General features: G+C 28.9%; 2 protein-coding genes across 2 annotated transcripts; one reads left to right on the top strand and one right to left on the bottom strand.

The window, feature by feature from the left end:
* Nucleotides 1-1,285: 1,285 nt before the first annotated feature.
* Nucleotides 1,286-10,990, top strand: LOC109798569 (endoglucanase 24). Its single transcript, XM_083061849.1, has 4 exons — nt 1,286-1,904; nt 4,865-5,164; nt 9,174-9,335; nt 10,073-10,990. The coding sequence occupies exons 1-4, from the start codon at nt 1,491-1,493 to the stop codon at nt 10,679-10,681; spliced, it is 1,485 nt and encodes a 494-aa protein (XP_082917975.1). The 5' UTR covers nt 1,286-1,490; the 3' UTR covers nt 10,682-10,990.
* A 1,924-nt stretch (nt 10,991-12,914) lies between these two features.
* Nucleotides 12,915-17,530, bottom strand: MEE12 (maternal effect embryo arrest 12). Its single transcript, XM_020358474.3, has 5 exons — nt 17,333-17,530; nt 15,593-16,259; nt 14,381-15,181; nt 14,148-14,281; nt 12,915-13,620 (listed from the first exon to the last, which is right to left on the bottom strand). The coding sequence occupies exons 2-5, from the start codon at nt 16,218-16,220 to the stop codon at nt 12,994-12,996; spliced, it is 2,190 nt and encodes a 729-aa protein (XP_020214063.1). The 5' UTR covers nt 16,221-16,259; nt 17,333-17,530; the 3' UTR covers nt 12,915-12,993.
* Nucleotides 17,531-18,285: the final 755 nt, after the last annotated feature.

Below are 18,285 nucleotides of genomic sequence, written 5' to 3'. Positions count from 1 at the left end.
ACGTTAGATCACTAGCTCATCGACCGATAATTACTACTTGGGTTACATTTTCTTTTTTAAATATATACAAACCAACAAAATCGCTGTCCCGCGAGACGCTCGTTTGGAATGATGTTTGTGCTGTATGCCAATGTTCAAAATCATGTTCATTAGCATGTTTTTTGGCAAACAGTGTCTTCTATATGATGCGGATCGAATCACGTATAGAAACATGCACACTCAAAAATCCACCTTATGGAATTATCATTTGGATTTTGATGTGGGACATGCTTTCTCGGAGAATGCTGACAGATGTTATTTATCATGTAATTATTTTTTTAAAATAAATTATAGCATTTAAAATTATACTCGTATCGTGATTTTCAATTAAAATTTTCTTTTTTCTCAAGTGAAATATTACTTTAATCTTTGAACGATTTGAGATTAATCACATCAATTCTTGAAAAATGTAAATCACCAATTTCGAATTTGTAAAATGGCCATTTTGAACAATATAATCACGTTTAGTAATTAAATTGGCGTAAAAGATGACTAAATCATTTTTCTACGTCTTTATAAGACTAACTTGATAATATTCGGTTTCTAGGAACTAATATGACCAATTCTTAATATGTTAAGTTAGTGTTCTTAATGCACTGGATAATAGAACCCTCTTGGGGTCTTTCTCAGTTTAAACCCAAAGGATTTGTGGATTTAAACTGAAGCTTGATTCATAATTTTTTAGCTTAGCCGACCTAATGGTATTTGATTTGGATATCGAGCTTGAACTTTGCGGATTCGTTAAGCTCGAATCGAATATGTATGATTGTGAATTTTTCTATTATTTTGGATGGAGTTGTGTAGCATAATCATGTATTTTTTTTTGTTATTATTTAGTTAGTATAAGTCAATTATAACAAAATATGCTGCTTACACCTTATACTTGTAACGACAAGATTATGTGAATTTTCAGACAAAAACATTTGCCATTTTATTTTTCTCAAAATAAAATTTGCACATTGTATAACAGGGACACGATTAATCTGAACCGAACAAATAAAAAAACCCACTATAAATCAAGTTGATTTGGTTTAGGTTGTCCAAAAATTTTAGGAAGTCCGAAGCAATTTGAATCAATAAAAATTGATTGATTTGAATTTTATTTCCACCGCATAATTCGGCAAGCGTTATAATAATGTTGGATTGGTAGCATAGAATGAAATTTGATGAAGCAAGTTTGGTGTGTGGTTAAAACTTAAAAGCGGGAAGATAAGGACAAAGCCAACCTATCTAACCGCGCGGGGGGGGGGAAATAAAGTAATAAACACTGGGTTGCGCGCGCAGAGCTATGCTGTGTGGTTAACTTTAGTTATAATATAATCATTAGATTCTAAAACAAATAAATAAAGAAGTGAGAGTGGTCCAACAGTATATAAAAAAGTATGAGATGGCAAAGCATTTGATGAGTGGGAAAGGCACTGTGAGCATGTGATTTCGGTGACAGTGAGTTGATGAGAAAAATGAAGGCGTGGAGGGCGTTGGAAATTGCGGTGTTTCATGCGTTGTTGTTTGGATTTGGGAGAGGACACGACTACGGAGAGGCATTGTCGAAGGCGATTGTGTTCTTCGAGGGACAGAGATCGGGCTTTCTGCCGGGGGATCAGAGGCTCAATTGGCGAGGGAATTCCGGCCTCAGTGACGGCTGGAACTACAACACGGATCTCACCGGCGGCTACTACGACGCCGGCGACAACGTTAAGTTCGGGTTTCCGATGGCCTTCACCACCACAATGCTCGCCTGGAGCTTGCTGGAATTCGGAGACCTCATGCCTCCCAATCAGCTCAGGAACGCCCTCGTCGCCACTCGTTGGGGCGCTGATTACTTGCTCAAGACTCTTTCTCAGCCCAATCGGATTTTCGTTCAGGTTAATTCATTCCTATTCATTGCATCAACATCAATTCTCATTTTGCATTTTGCATTTTGCATTTTGCATTTTGCTCAACAAGTACTCATTTTCTGCGTTTAAAATCACTGATCTTTATTCATTAATCTTTGTTGGTGAGTTTGGATTTCTTCATTTCTTTCGCATAATTTTTTCTTTATTTTTATAGTTTTTAAGTGTATAAATGAAATTAAATATTAATTAATGTTTATTATACATCTAAAACTATAACAATAAACAAGAAAAAGAATGAAATGAAAAGGATCTCAATTCACTTTGAGTAGTTTCTCCTTCTGATCATGTTTATTTTATACACAAAGTCAAGTTCAAGATCATGTTTAAAATGTAAGTTTAGTACCAATCGAATTAAGGATTTTTTAATTTTAATGAAATTATTTATTTTTACTAGTAAAATAAATTGGTATGGTGGCTGGGTGAATGTGATGCTAGCTTGGGGGATTTATTTATCATTTAATGAAAGGGTTGGTTGGTTTGGTTGGATTTAACTTTGCCGCCCCCTGCCCCCTTAATGATTGAGTTGGAATTCGATTAATATAAAAGAACTTTATGCGTGAATGGTAAAATTTTAAAATTAAATTATTAATTTTTTTTATAATTCATAATTTTAAATAAATGAATTGATTATATTTTTAATTTTTATATTTAAATTTGCTTGTGATTTTACCTATTATATTTTTGTTTATATTTAATCTTATAATGGGTCTACACGATGTGAAGTGCTGATATTCTTATACATAAAATATAGATTTTTTAAGTATAGGCAGGTTCTACACTTCTACTCTTTTTGTCAGGTTCAGATTTTACTGTTGCGGTTAGTAGGTGCAATTTAAAAAAATAAAGAAATTAATAATAATCATCATATATATATATATATATATATATATATATATATATAGTGGCTTCGATATATAAAATTAAAAAGTGTAAAATATAATATTTAATATAATATTTTTAAATATATATTAAAAATTTAATTAAAATGAAAGGATACATTTATCATTTTCACTATAATGTACAACCTGTCACGTCACTGATTTGGATCCCATCACGCTGTTACATGTCGCACCTCTTTTATAACTTATAATGTATTTATCAAAGTATTTGAAAAATTTATAAGACTTTATTTTATTTTTCTAAAATAAGTTTGTTTAGTACACTAATTTATTTTAAGATCTTATAGTATATTTTCTTAAGATAATTAAAATAATTTAAAGTCTATTTGCATATAAGTTTATTAGTGTTTTGAGTTTTTTTATTAAAATAAAAGTATTTATTAATAAATAAAATTTTAAAATTATTTTTAACTTTTATCTAAACATGTTATTATTATAAGTTTTTATTTTTTTCTCGTTTCTTTTTTATTATCATTTATTCATTTGAATTTTTTTATTTTTAATTTAAAATTATTTGTGTACGTATTAGTATCACTTTTCTTACTAAATAAATTATTTTACATTAATCAAATAATTTATTAACTAATTTTACTAAATATTTTTAATTTTATTAATTAATTTATAAATTTTTGACTTTTAAACTCTTAATTTATAATTTATAACCTTTTAAGTATTGGGAAGGAAGAAGATCAAACCACTGAATTAACCTTTTTAGAGAAATGAATTAAGCTTTTATGAATCTAATGAATAAAGTGTTTATATTAAATGTATTTGACATAAATTGGTAATTTGAATTAATGAAACAGTTGTTAGTTTTTAGAGAAAGTTGTGCTAATCCGAGGACCTAGACTAGAGTGAGTCATTTTCGTATTTCTTCCTTTTGTAGCACAATTAAAGTTAGTATTTGTATTAAATGAAAGCAACTCCAGTACTCCACTCTCCACGGCATGAACCAATGGGTCGTGTTTCCAATTTCATGTGAACTTTCCATTCTTTTCAAGTCCGTCAAGTTCACAGGCTTGGAATTTGTCCTTGCTGACGGTGACAGCAAAGACATTTTTCTTTTTCCATTTGATTCTCAGGATTTGTGTGCGTTGAGTCATGTTTAGAGATTCATTATAAACTAGTGTGTCAATATTTTATTTTAATCAAAATATTTAAAAATTATTAATATTTTAGATGAATTAGTGTTAGATTTAGTTCTCAAACATTAAAATCCTGAATTTGAGTTTCATATTTGTATAAATAATTATTTTTAATATTTTTTATTATTATTTAAAGATTTAAAGAAAAATTCATTTAAAAAATGTGTGTATATGGTCTATATATATATATTATAGATTATTAGTTTTTTTTAGGTAGATAAGTGAGTTTTTTTGGTAAATATTTTGTATTATAATTAATAATTAATTATATGAAATAAGTTTCATGCTTCGATAGAAATATGCATACGATAATTTATTTTGTTTAAATAATTTTATAATAAAATTAAAAAGTACTCCATTAAATTATTTGTAATAATGACTTTATAATCAAAATAATTAAATGTTGGAAATAAAAAAAATAAGAAAAACGAAGTAAAGGAGAAACAATCCATTAGCTTTTGATCATAATCTCTACAATCTTATTTATTTGAAGAAAAAAAAAATGTAGTAAAAATAGTCTAAAATTACAATCTGATTTTTGCTAATATTATTAAACAAGAGAGAATAAAATTATAAATAACCTTTTATGAAAATAAATTATAATTAGCATTCCAAACATGTCCTAAGTCACGAAAGGAAATGTACGACATCTAAACGCTAAGGAATAAAGGAACAATGAATCATGACAATCACGTGAATGATTGTTGTCCCCATTTGCTTTTATATCACGAGTTTAACAGACATACACACAAACACAACTAGAGTAAACATTAATCAATTATAAATAATTTTTAGTTGGATATAAATTGGACAACATTAATATATATTATTTATTGCTATAGGATTATTAATGAGTTTGGTTGATAAAAATGTTACATTACAGGTAGGTGATCCAAGCTCGGATCACGATTGTTGGGAGAGGCCAGAGGACATGGATACATCAAGGGCTACGTATGCTGTTGATGCGCCAAACGCGGCCTCTGATGTCGCCGGAGAAACAGCCGCCGCACTGGCCGCCGCATCGATGGCATTCCGGTCATCGGACCCGGGTTATGCAGAGACGTTGCTTCGAAATGCTATTACTGCCTTTGAATTTGCAGATAACTACAGAGGTGCTTACAGTGACAATAGTAATGTCAAATATGCTGCCTGCCCATATTACTGCGATTTTGATGGCTATCAGGTAAATTACATTCCGTTTACTATGCGTCTATGCCTTTCAATAATATAAATATAAATATAAATATTATATATATATATATATATATATTTAAAAATTTTAATAAATAGATTAAATTTGTAATTTTTTTAATTTAAAAATTATTTAATATTTCATTTCATTAATTTAAATTGATAAATAATCACAAAAATATTTTATACGTTAATTTAAATTAATGAAAAGAAGTATAAAATAATTTACAAATTTTTTAAAAATTTATAAATTCGATCTATGCATTAAAGAAATAAATTTAACGATGATTACGATTTGATATAAAATATAAATTATTAATCAGAGTATATATATATATATATATATATATATATATATATATATATATATATATATATATATATATATATATGAAGTTTAACTTATCTTAAATATTTTAATTTTTTTAAAATATATTACTAAATAAAATGCATAATTATTTAAGTAAAATACTAATAAAAATTATTTTACTTTAAGTAATGTTGTTACAATAATTTTTTTTTATACAAGGAGTGGAGATGTACTCTAGTTCATAGACTAATCAATAAGTCTCCAGACTTCATTGATAACATACTTTTTTTTTTTTAATTCGTATAATTATATTTAGGGGGGTGTATTGGATTAGGATTTTAAAGGACATTTTTAGTTAAAAAAAATTCTGCGGATTTTAAAAGACTTTGCAGGATTTTCATGACTTTTAAGATTTTGTAGGATTCTACAAGACTTAAAATTAGGATTTTAATAGATTCTGCAAGACTTTTAAATCAGGATTTTAATGGATTTTGTGGGATTTTGTAGAATTTTCGTGGATTTTTGACATTTGATAAGATTTCAAAAATAATTTCATACATTCAAATTTAAAAAGAGTCAAAGACAAAAATAATAAAAAAAATAATGTCTAGATAAATAATAATAATAATAATTCTTCATAATATCTTATCCTCTTAAATAGCATTCACCCACATATACATAGCTATACTAGTCCTCCAAACATTAGCATCTTTTCGCTCTTGCTCTTGGGTTTGAATAATAGGTTTAAAAGTATGATCTTCATTAACTGGTAACGTTGAAGATGAAGGTTCATCCACCACTTCAATTGAAAATTCATCAGAACGACATTCTTTACATAAAAAGTTATGTAGTGTTGCACATACTAACACAAGTTCTACTTGTGTCTTAAATAAAAATGGAAGTGCTGACTTAAAAAGTTGTGAACCTTGATTTAAAAATACCAAATATTTTCTCGATCACATTCCTTAAAGACGCATGACGAAGATTGAACAATTCTTTCTCATTTTCAGGATCATTACCCTGACCTGCAAAATTTTGTAGATGATATCTTACACCTCGAAATGGAGCTAAAAATTGGCGTCGATTAGGAAATCTACAATCCACCAAAAAAATATTTACCTAATTACATATGCAATATATATAATATTAGTATAATAATAATAATTATTATATATAATTATAATTATTATTTAAAGAATAAGCATTTAAATATATAGAATATATATATATATATATATATATATATATATATATATATTATTTTAGTTATATATTATATGATAATTTTTAACGATATTTATAAATGTAAATTATTCTAACAAATATTTTAACAATATTTCCTCTTTTAAAAAATAAGTTAATGAAGACATAGATCCTAAACCCTAAAAAATTAGATATTGCAATGTCATATGTTAATTTTATTTTTTTAAAATATAAAAAAGTCCTAATTTCACAATATAAAAATAAAAAGAAAAATTCATAGTAAAAAAAATAAAATAATTGTTGAGTCGTAAAAGGAGGGGATAAGAGTAACAAACTTAAGGAAGGAGAGAAATCGCAGTTTTTATGCTGAGAGGGTTCTTCCCCCAACTAAAATCTATTTTCATCTCATTCTACTCACAGAAACCCTAACAAATTCATCTTTTATATATATATATATATATATATATATATATATATGTATATATATATATATATATATGTATATATATATATATATTGTAGAGATTATGATATCAATTTCATCTTTCATCTTTCACCTTTTTATTTTCTTGACGTGTGTTATAAAAAAAATTATCACTTAAAAGTTGAAATTTTAAGCATTTTTTTGTGTTATATAAAGGAACAAATTCAACTATATAGAATAAAATAAAGCAAGTCAATTAAAGAGAACGAACAGAAAAATAGAGCTAATCAATGACACTATCATTTACATATCGGAGTTTCACAAAATAGGAGAATGGGATGATAACAGTATTACAATATTATATATGAGCAATAAACAATAGTACAGTATTATTAGCAGAGAAAAAATGGAGAAGACAGAAGCATAGAAAAAAAAAAAGATGAAAAATTTACTTGAAAATTCTTGAAAAGTCACTTCAAACAATCCTTCAAAATCCGATGGATTTGGATGGGATTGTTTTATGAATTTGGTATTTATAGATAACACTAGAAAGTCCTTCAAAATCCCTCTCACACAACAATCCTTTAAAATCCTTATATTTTTGAATACCAATGAATTGTTTTTAAGTTGTAAAAAATCTCAAATGAATACCAATGGATTTTAATGGATTCTTTAAAAAATCTTGAAAATCCAGATTGAATACCACTGGATTGTTTTTAAGTGACATAAAATCCTGATTGAATACCAATGAATTTTTTTACTCAAAAAAAATCTTTTAAAATCCTACGAAATCCTAAACCAATATACCCCTCTTAGTTTTTGAATCCTATCTATGAAATATGTGGATTTAGTGAACTTAATTTGTGGGTTCTTTGCTTAGTCCACATATTTCATTAATTATTTTTTTTAATATTAAACTTTAATATTTAATTATGTATTTAATTTTTTAAATTGTTATGACATTAAAATTATGTTTAGTTGATATGTATTTGTTATTTGAATTATTTTTAAAATATTTTTATGTTTTTATTATCGAAAATTTGATATTATTATATAAATATTAGTAATATTTTTTATTTTAATATTTTGTATTTAAGATTATTTTTAAAATTAATAAATTTTAGTGTGATAAAATTTAACTTATAAATAAAAAAGTTTTTTTCTTCTAATTTTATGCATTTTTATTTCTTAAAAATATTGCTTTTTAATTATTATTTAGATCCACCGATCATTTCGTTTATCCACGAATTTGACTAATCGGATACGGATTTGAATAAATCTATTTATTTTACCAATCAAACTTATTCAACCCATATAAAATGCAAATTTTACATATTGGAGCTTAAAGAGGCCCGTTCTTATACCCACTCCTCATATAACGATTTGTAGTGCTATCATTCCGAGGAGAACGGTTTACACTTTTCTAATTCAGGAGACAATGAAAACGATATGGACAATAATACACCCAAATGATATAAGAGTCTTGAAAAAGTCAAGAACCATATTGCTTTCACCTCTGTCAATTGCTTTGATTATGAACTAATTAGGAACATATATTGCGGTCAATTACCATCAAATTACATTGGATGAAGAAACTAGACATCTTACATCATTCCATGAAAATTGTTTGCTGCACAATCTAATTGTGTACAAAGACTTAAGTATCATTGGGTCGGTCCTGTATTTGATGTTGTTCATCTTAAAAAAAAATAATTAAGATTTTTCTTTAATAACTTGTGCATTAAAATTTGGTTTTAATTACAAGAAAGAAAATTCAATTTTAACTAAAAAAATATAAAATACCCATATGTGTGAAAATTTTGTCTTATCAATGTGGATAATTTCGGTGGTTAGGAAGATGTCACATGGTAGGTTTCACATGTGCCTAGGTCTGCCAATAAGGCTACCTCGTGCCCATTCCCTACAGTCTATTAGTGATGGTCTATGGTTTTCTTCTTCTCATAGTGTACTTGAAAAAAATAAAGAAAAAAAAGGATGGTGGTTGAGTTAGTTGCTTTTTGTTGACTTATTGTTATTTTAAACTAACATGGTATATATTGGTAGGATGAGTTATTATGGGGAGCAGCATGGCTAAGGAGGGCCACGCAGGATGATAATTTCCTCAACTACATTCAAGCCAATGGCAAAACGCTTGGTGCTGATGACAACATCAATGAGTTTGGTTGGGACAACAAGCATGCTGGCCTTAACGTGCTTGTCTCCAAGGTCACCCTCATCTACACCATCACTAAATTTAACCACAAACTTAAAATCATAAAAAATATTGTGATCTAGATTCTGATTTTATAAATTTCTTATAAATATTTATAGGAGAAGAAAATAAGGAGGTAAAGTAAATTAAGTTTCTTTTATAATAAGGAGATTTTTTTTATAAGTTACACGAAATTTCTCTCTAACGAGCATTTATATAGAAAAGACTTAAATATTTTTTAATTTTAAATTTAAAATAAATTTATTTTTAATTTTTTAAATCTAATATTGATCTCTTAGTTATGAAATTTTAAAAAATTTTATTTTAGTCCTTTCTAAGTCAGAAGACTCATAACTACCAGTAACAATTTATAATAATAAATTAAGTTAATTATATAATTTTAATTAAATTTAATGTGATGTTTTTATTAATAAAAACACTATTATATGATTTTTGTATGACAAGTTTAGTAATAAATAAATTTTGTTTGATAGATTTATTAATAATATTTAAATCAAATGACTAGAATGAGATTTTTTCAGATTATAAGACTAAAAATATTAATTTTAAATTTAAAAAAAAACATTAACCTCATAATTGACAAATTAAAAACATATTTTAACCTATAAAAGTTTATCCAAAGGACTAAAACTATATACACATGTTTTACATTTCCACACACTCAAAAGAAAACAAAAATCAATATCAACATGCATCTTATTGATAGCCAATGGATTCATCAATTTTACAGGAAGTCATAGAAGGAAACATGTACTCTCTTGAGTCTTATAAGTCCTCAGCAGAGAGCTTCCTTTGCACACTCATACCTGAATCACCAACCTCACACATACAGTACACCCCTGGTGGACTTGTATACAGACCCGGAGGTAGCAACTTGCAACATGCAACTTCAATCGCATTCCTTGAATTAGTGTATGCCAATTACCTGACACACACTTCACAAGCCATCAATTGTGGCAATGTCTATGTCAGTGCACAAACACTTCGCCAACATGCTAAGAGGCAAGTTGATTACATTTTGGGTGATAACCCAATGGGATTATCCTACATGGTTGGCTATAGCAACTACTATCCTCAACGTATTCATCACCGTGGCTCTTCTTTACCCTCCATCAAGGATCACCCTCAATTCATTGCGTGCAAAGAAGGTTCAATTTACTACAACTCAACCAACCCAAATCCTAATGTACTTGTGGGTGCCATTGTTGGAGGGCCTGATGAAAATGATGATTATGAGGATGATCGAATTGATTTTAGGAAATCCGAGCCAACCACATACATTAACGCACCATTTGTTGGGGTTCTAGCCTATTTTGCTGCTAATCCCAACGTTAGTTGATGTAATAATTACCATTGGATATAGGTTAATTTTGTAAATGTAAAGATATATTTCCAAGATGTTTCTCGTCTTGAGAAAAATCAAGAGGGTAGAGGCTTTCTTGGGATTAGGACCATTAATTAATGAATTTGAATTCACAACAGCCGCTTGTGATTTTTAAATAGAAAGGATGAAGGGAAGTTTTAATTACCTGTTAGTGTTTTATTTTTAATGTTAGCCCCAAACAGAGTTCGAGATTGTAGGATTGTAAGGATTTGTTAACAATATTAAAGTTATTACTGAATAGTAAAGTGTTTATTTTGTTTTCAATTATTAGTTTTTTTTAATAGCATCAAAATTTTATTTAATAATTACAAAATGAGTGATTCCAAATTTGGAATCACATGAAAAAGTAAGTAGAAAGAGAGGAAACATAACAAGAACAATATACTGTAATAGTACTGCATGTACAACAAAGAATTACACAATAATCAATATAACATTACTTTTATATTTATCTTTTTATTATTAATAATATTTCTCTATAATAAATAAAATGATAGAAAAAATAAATAAAAAAATATTATAAATATATATATATATATATATATATATATATATATATATATATTGAATAGTGTTTAGACACTCATTTATATATTACCTTGGAGCAATATCATTCTTATTATATATTTATAGTTACTCTTCTATCATTTTCTGCATACATACGTGTTTATTCTAAGAGTTAATCACCTATACATTATCAGTGTAAAAAAATTTTAGATTGACAACCAATCATATCTTTTAATAGTGTCACGTCATTTGCTTATTTAATGAAATAAAAATAAAATAAAATAAAATAATTTAAAAGATATAATTAGTTATCATGTAAAAAACTTTACATTGACAGTATATGGATGATTAACTCTTATTTTAATACATAATCATAATGTCACAAGATTAATTTTTAAATGAAGGGAAATCTTCAATTTATCTAACCAGTTTATTGATTCTATATCTTAGATAATTAACCCGCAAAAGAAAGAAAATAAAATTTATATTTAATTTTCTCAACTTGAAATTTTTTTGTCCATCCACATATACATGTCTTCTAATAATGCAACTTCATTTTCAATGTTGTGGTGGTTGAAAATGACAATAATTGTTCAATCGCTAAGCGAATCCTTTGCTCTGTTCATTGTCTCTCAAATATTGTCATGTTGTGGGTTGTGGCTGATGCTTGCTTGTACGTTGCAGATAAATACGTGCAACTGTGCCTATTGTTTTACATTTTAAGAGTATCAAATTATCTTTATGAAGTTTTACATGTAGATTTACTAGGATTATTTAGATTCCATTTTTGTCATCGCTGTTATAATAATGTTGTAATATTTTTTATTTATAAAAAACTATATTTAAAATTTACTGTTAATATAAGTGGATAATTTTATTTTATTTTATGTATGATTATTTTGTGTTACATTTCTTGTTTACTTTTCACATAATGCTGTTGCAAAGACTTCTCGGACATCAATTTTTTTTTTCTTAATGGACATGGACATCATTTTATTTTTAAGTGAGGTGGTGGAATTGAAGAGTGCAAATTAAAAAAAAAAAAAAAAAAGGTAAAATTTGTCAAATTATATAAATCGATATATGTGTAAATATACCTCACCATAATTTCATTTATTATGAAAAAAAATATTATTAATGATAAAAAGATAAACACAAAAATAATATTATATAAATTGTTGTATAATTTTTATCGTGTATATATATATATATACCATTATTCATATTCTTTCTCGTGAATATAAAGGTGTAGAAGGTTTTACTGCAATTATAATAAATTACTTGCTTTTTGCTGCCTATCATTAATATATCAACCCTTATATTTACTAATTTGAGACTTAATCCTTTTAGTTTCTAAGCTGTTAGCTTTCATCTATAACTTGCTTCCTGTAGTTTATATTTTTCAAGACCTTAATCCTCGAGAAATAAAAAAAATCCAAATGAGTATGCACACCATTATATATATGAAAAGAAAACAGTAAATTAGTAATCAGTAAAATATTTTTGAATTTTTTGTACAACGCACAATCCAACTATAAATCCCCATTCCCAATCAAAAATCGTGTGGTCTCATCTTTGTAATTTTTTTCTTTTGTTCTCATTGTCTTATATCTTGTTATCCGTAATATTTATTCTTGTATTCCTATTATGTATTCTTGTATGAATAATTGGAAATCAAAAGAAAGAAAGAAAAAAAAGATATGATAAATCAATTCATTTTGTTACTCGTTAAACTGTCTATAAGAATGATAAATCAATTCTCAGATATTCAAGTTTGATAGTCCAGGAAGCACATCAGATCTATTTTCCGTGGCCTCATCACTAAAAAACTGACATGAAATGTTAGTTGGTTTTGAATGTAAGCATTGATCAATCCTATTCTCCAACCAAGCAAGTCTTCTCTCAAGGCTCAACACACCAATATGCAAAATCCGAATGTCAACTTGTGCAATCCTGGCACAAGCCCGAAGCAAAATGTAATAGTCAGCATGAGCAACATAGGTAAGGGCACCTTCATCCCTCTTCCTCACATAGTGAATATAATCAAGTCTTTTTCTCTTGACACTAGGTGGTATATAACAAAATCTGTTCTCCTCCATGTCTAATTTCATCTGTCTAATGGCTTCCTTGACATGAGATTTTCCTGAACTGCTTTCCTTGGAATCCGAGTCCTCGTCATCTGAGAAACAACCATGGGAATTATTACCCACACTTCCAGGCAAGTCATCTTCAACGAAGGTTCCATCTTCAGGAAACAGTTCAAAACCTTTTTTTCTAATCTTTTCCTCCTTGGATGTCCTGCCAATGCATCCTTTATCCCTTGACCTTGTTTGGTTAAAAGAAGTATTTGACTGCTCCAAATTTTCTGATTGTTTTATATCCTGAAACTAAAAAACAGAAAGAGAAAGTGTTATACACTTATACAACGCATTTTGATAGACATTCTTCATAATGTACTTAGGAAACAAAAACAACTCCTGGAAATTGGAAACTAGACATTGCAAGGCAGATAGACATTTAAAATTAATTTTATTTAATAAAATGTATCCTACATGACATTTCAGAGATGATGGAAACAAAATATTATAAGTATAATAGTTTGAAGAAAATATTCATATAGGAGATCTGCAAAATTGTTATCTCCCAAGTCTGCAGTCACTGAGCATCTATGACTATAAATTGAAATATCATGCATGCAGCTGACTCGTGATTAAATTGAGCCTTACAAAAATCATAAATAGGTATGTAATAAATTTGATTGGTGAAACCAAGTAAATGTATTCAAATAGTAATATGTAGGGGAAAAGTAACATGTCATTTTTTAGTAAGGTTTCCCAATCAATTACATCAAAATAGAAGTTTAAAAAAATTAAAGATAGATAAATGCACTATACACATTCAATTCTTTAATTACCTCTTCATTCTGATAAAAATTCCATAGGTATTCTATCATATTTTCTTCCTCATGATTCCCATAAGATGGTTCTGATCCAGCAAAGACAACATCCCTACAGTATTTGAGATATGTAGGCAAGTCCTTCGAATACCCTGTCCATAAGTTATGGGTCTTAAATAGTCATTTAATTGTTGTAAAAAAATAGGACGAAATAGGTTCTACAAGATAATAATATAAGTAAAAAAATTTACCATAGGCATCAGCAATCTCGTTATATCTTGCTTGAAGGTGTTGAAGAAGCCAGGCTGAATCCAATTTATGTTTTTGAGGTCCTCCTAGATCTTCAGCTGAATCTTTAGATTCTATACCAAAATCATGTCCATTTTCGGAGGCAAAAGCATTACCCATTTCATTGTTGTCTTTGGCATCGTCAGTACGATACAAACTCTTCTCCCATTCTCCAAAGCCATTTATGTTATACAATATCCTTATTGCTACTACCAGAATTGACATAACGCATACATGAGTAGGTAGCTTAAAATAATTACTGGATAAGGATAACCACAAATCTGGAGGCATCGACCATTCAAATATGCGGCATGCATAAGGAAGAACCTTTTCAACAGGAAGTGATAATTTTTGAAGATAAAGATAAGCTATTGCGTAAAAGTTCACAGGAGGTAACTCTAAGCCTATGAACTGAGCAATGGATGCAGCAAATGACTCTAGCTTCTGTACCGGAACAGCTCGCTGAGGCCTGAACATAACACTTGAACTAATAGGACATGCACTGGAAGGTTGTCCTATGCGCTTTTCAATTTCAACAAAAGCAGAGAAATATGGAAGTTTCCCTTCACATGTCCACTTCATCATGTCAGATGGCAGGACAGCTTCCCTGGCAACATGACATGCCAGAAATGAAACAGCAACAGTACAAGCTAGTGGAATCCTTTTCTTTAAAGACCTAAACCATATCATCACAGCTCGTTGACCAAATATATTATGGGGCTCTGTTCTGTATTTAGCACGTGGCTTATAATCTTCTGGTTCATCTAAAACCAATGAAGAAATGAAGTCAATAAATTATAAGATACGCTTGATGAAAATAAAGTATCTTCTTCTGAGTACTGAAAAACTACACATTGAAAAACATGAAGTTAGTATAAAATTGTCAATCTCATACTCATATTTTAGTGCTTGTACTATAAATTTGATAATTAAGTGGTCAAATCCAAGCTTAATGAACACCAATTTGAGTTGCGACTAATCAGTTACGATATAGTGAGAGTAAACTCTTCAGTGAATTATCAGGTTTCATGAAATTTTCATAGGAACAGAAAGTCAAAGCATTTAGTAAAACTTTTCATGAACAAGGAATAACCAAACTAGGCAACAAAAAGGGGTACATCGTACATGTATTGTAATTTAAATGAAGAAATATAGGTGAAGAAACTTCACGTTACCTTCTTTCTGCATCTCAGAGGCATGGATTACTTTATCAGCCCAGTCATCATCGAAAACACCAGTCTTGGAGACAAACCTCAACCAAATTGGCCCAACCAAGCCACAAATTAAAGGGGTAACCTTAAACTCCTTCACCAATGCTTCGCACTGAAGCTCAATCATCATCTGTAACCCCATCACATACCTCATCCTTATCTCATTGTGGTAGTCTTCAAAGCTTGCAACTTTCAAGCCTCCAAAATCAGCGGGAACCGAAGGACTTGCCTCATCAAACTGAGCAGCATCAAATTCCTCTATTTTAACTTGACCATGATCATTTCGTTGAGGAGTTTCATCTTCTAACCCCAGACTCCTAATGAAATTAGACTGGGAATTGTAGAAGGAGTCATACTGAGAGATGGGTTCGGCTTTGATTGCAACAGATCGCTGGCGTTGGTGACTAGCCAAGTAGACAGCACCGCCACCAGTTTCTCCTCCCTTATTGAAGAGATCATCGTCATCAACAGCAGTGTCCATGACATCCTCGTATTGAGAGCCACAGCGAAGGCAGTAGAAAAAGCCATCAGAACCATCACCAAGACCCACATTGTTACAGGTTTGACAAGTCAAGTTATGGACATCAACCATTGCTGGGATAATACCTTTGGTTTCAGTATTATTCTGAGCCTGTGCATGTGAGGCAATGGTCAAGTATAAATATACTATGTTAACAGATAAAGAAGGAAAAAAATGATAAAAATCACTTTCCAATCCAGTGACAAACTGGTCAGGTATAAATATAACATATTAACAGATAACGAAGGAAAAAAATGACAAAAATCACTTTCCAATCCAGTGACAAACTGGTCAGGTATAATATAACTAATTTCCAATCCAATGAAACACAACCACATCACTTTCAAATTGGAAGATATAGTAGAAACTTGTTAGGTTGATAATGCACCATCCCAATCCAATTGCACAGGTTAATTCCTTTCTCTCTTCCTTTACACATGCATGTACATAAATTGACGAGCTTCTCTACAGGCCAATTCCTATCTACTTCCTAAGTTCTCTTTATTTGAGGCTTAGGTTTTGTCCATTTTATGTTATAGAACTGTGTGTAAATTATCTCTTGCTGTCATGTAGTCTGTTAATTGGCAAAAAAATATTTTAAAAGTGATAAAGGTTTAAAGGATTTACTTCTGAAAAAGAAGAAATGGGAAAATATGAACAATAAGTTGGTTCTATGGTGTTGCGTGTAAAGTTTCTTCATATTTCAACATTTGTTCTGAACTAAACTGAATAGAATTGACCTTACTGGACTGAATTACATCCAGTAAGAAAGCGATCCTATCATCTATACACATATACAATCGATATTGGATGCAACTTGTAAATTTATACACATATCCAATATCTTTCCAAATTCAAATTGTTTTTTGTTATGAAATTTGAATGCAACTTGCAGAGAGGTTCATCAAATTCATTGACTCCTACGGAGGTTAACACAAGGAGACCCAACAAGCGTTAGCTAGTGGTTATGGATAAACCAAGAAACACAAACTTGATCTAGCTTGGAGAAGGCTAGCTATGGAGTCATATATACATATCATTACTTAAGGAAATCGTAGCAGTGGGCAAAAGTATCTTTGAATCAAAGATGACATCAGCATTATTTGAGCAGAATCTATAACAGACCAATCAGTAGAAGGGGAGAGCAAGTATGAGCAGCACTATGTTGAAGCATAACTACTTACATCAGAGAGAAAAAAGCCGCTAGAGTCGGACAAAGAAGGAGATAAGAGCGGCGCCGCCGCGCGGGCCGGTGACGGTGACGGTGACGGTGACGGTGACGGTCAGAGTAGACGAGTGGCGCTGGTAGGTGACGGCGGGCGCTGCAGGGGCGGCGACGAGAGGGTTTCGTTCCAATTTTTTTTAAATGCTTAACAAAAATAAAGAACATTAAGGTAATAAATGCGATAAAAAAATATTTTTTAAATTAAAATAATTAGTTATGTTTAGATACCGGATTTGATTAAGTAATGTCTTTATTGTTTTATATAAGTAGGATAGTTATATATATGTATATTTTTTGTAATTTATTTTTAATCTGTATAATGCACAACTGTTATTATTTTATATAATTAAATTTACAATAAATATATTTTCAAATATATAAATTATATTATAATTAAATTTTGTAATAAATAATATTTTAAATTTATAATAAGTAATTTATTTTATGATGTAAAATTACTTTTAATTGATGATAATTTTAAAAAGTATTAAATTTAATTTAGAATATATATATATATATATATATATATATATATATATTAAAATAGACAAAAGATTAAAAAAAGTTCTTAATAATTATAACATGGATTGACCATTAAGATAGGTCTAATAGTGAAATTTTGAAGTAGTATATACAAAATTTTAAATTCAAATCATATAATAATCTTGATAAATAAAAAAATAATAATAAAATATGTAGTTAATTAAGTTACATTAAGGTTTAAAATGAGATGATTAACATCTCCGTTTAGAAAAAATTAATTAAATTGTATTAAAATTAAGTTATTAATCTTTTATTAGACTGATTTAAGAGTAATGAATAGTTCAAAAACATATCTGATATAATAACTAATCTAAAATTATAAATTTCTATCTCACATTTTAAGAACTCAAAACATCTCAAATGTTAAAA

Source organism: Cajanus cajan, chromosome 8 (genome assembly GCF_000230855.2).
Source record: "Cajanus cajan strain Asha chromosome 8, NIPB_CcT2T_4, whole genome shotgun sequence".
Classification (NCBI taxonomy): domain Eukaryota; kingdom Viridiplantae; phylum Streptophyta; class Magnoliopsida; order Fabales; family Fabaceae; genus Cajanus; species Cajanus cajan.
This window is presented reverse-complemented; position numbering and strand designations above follow the sequence as displayed.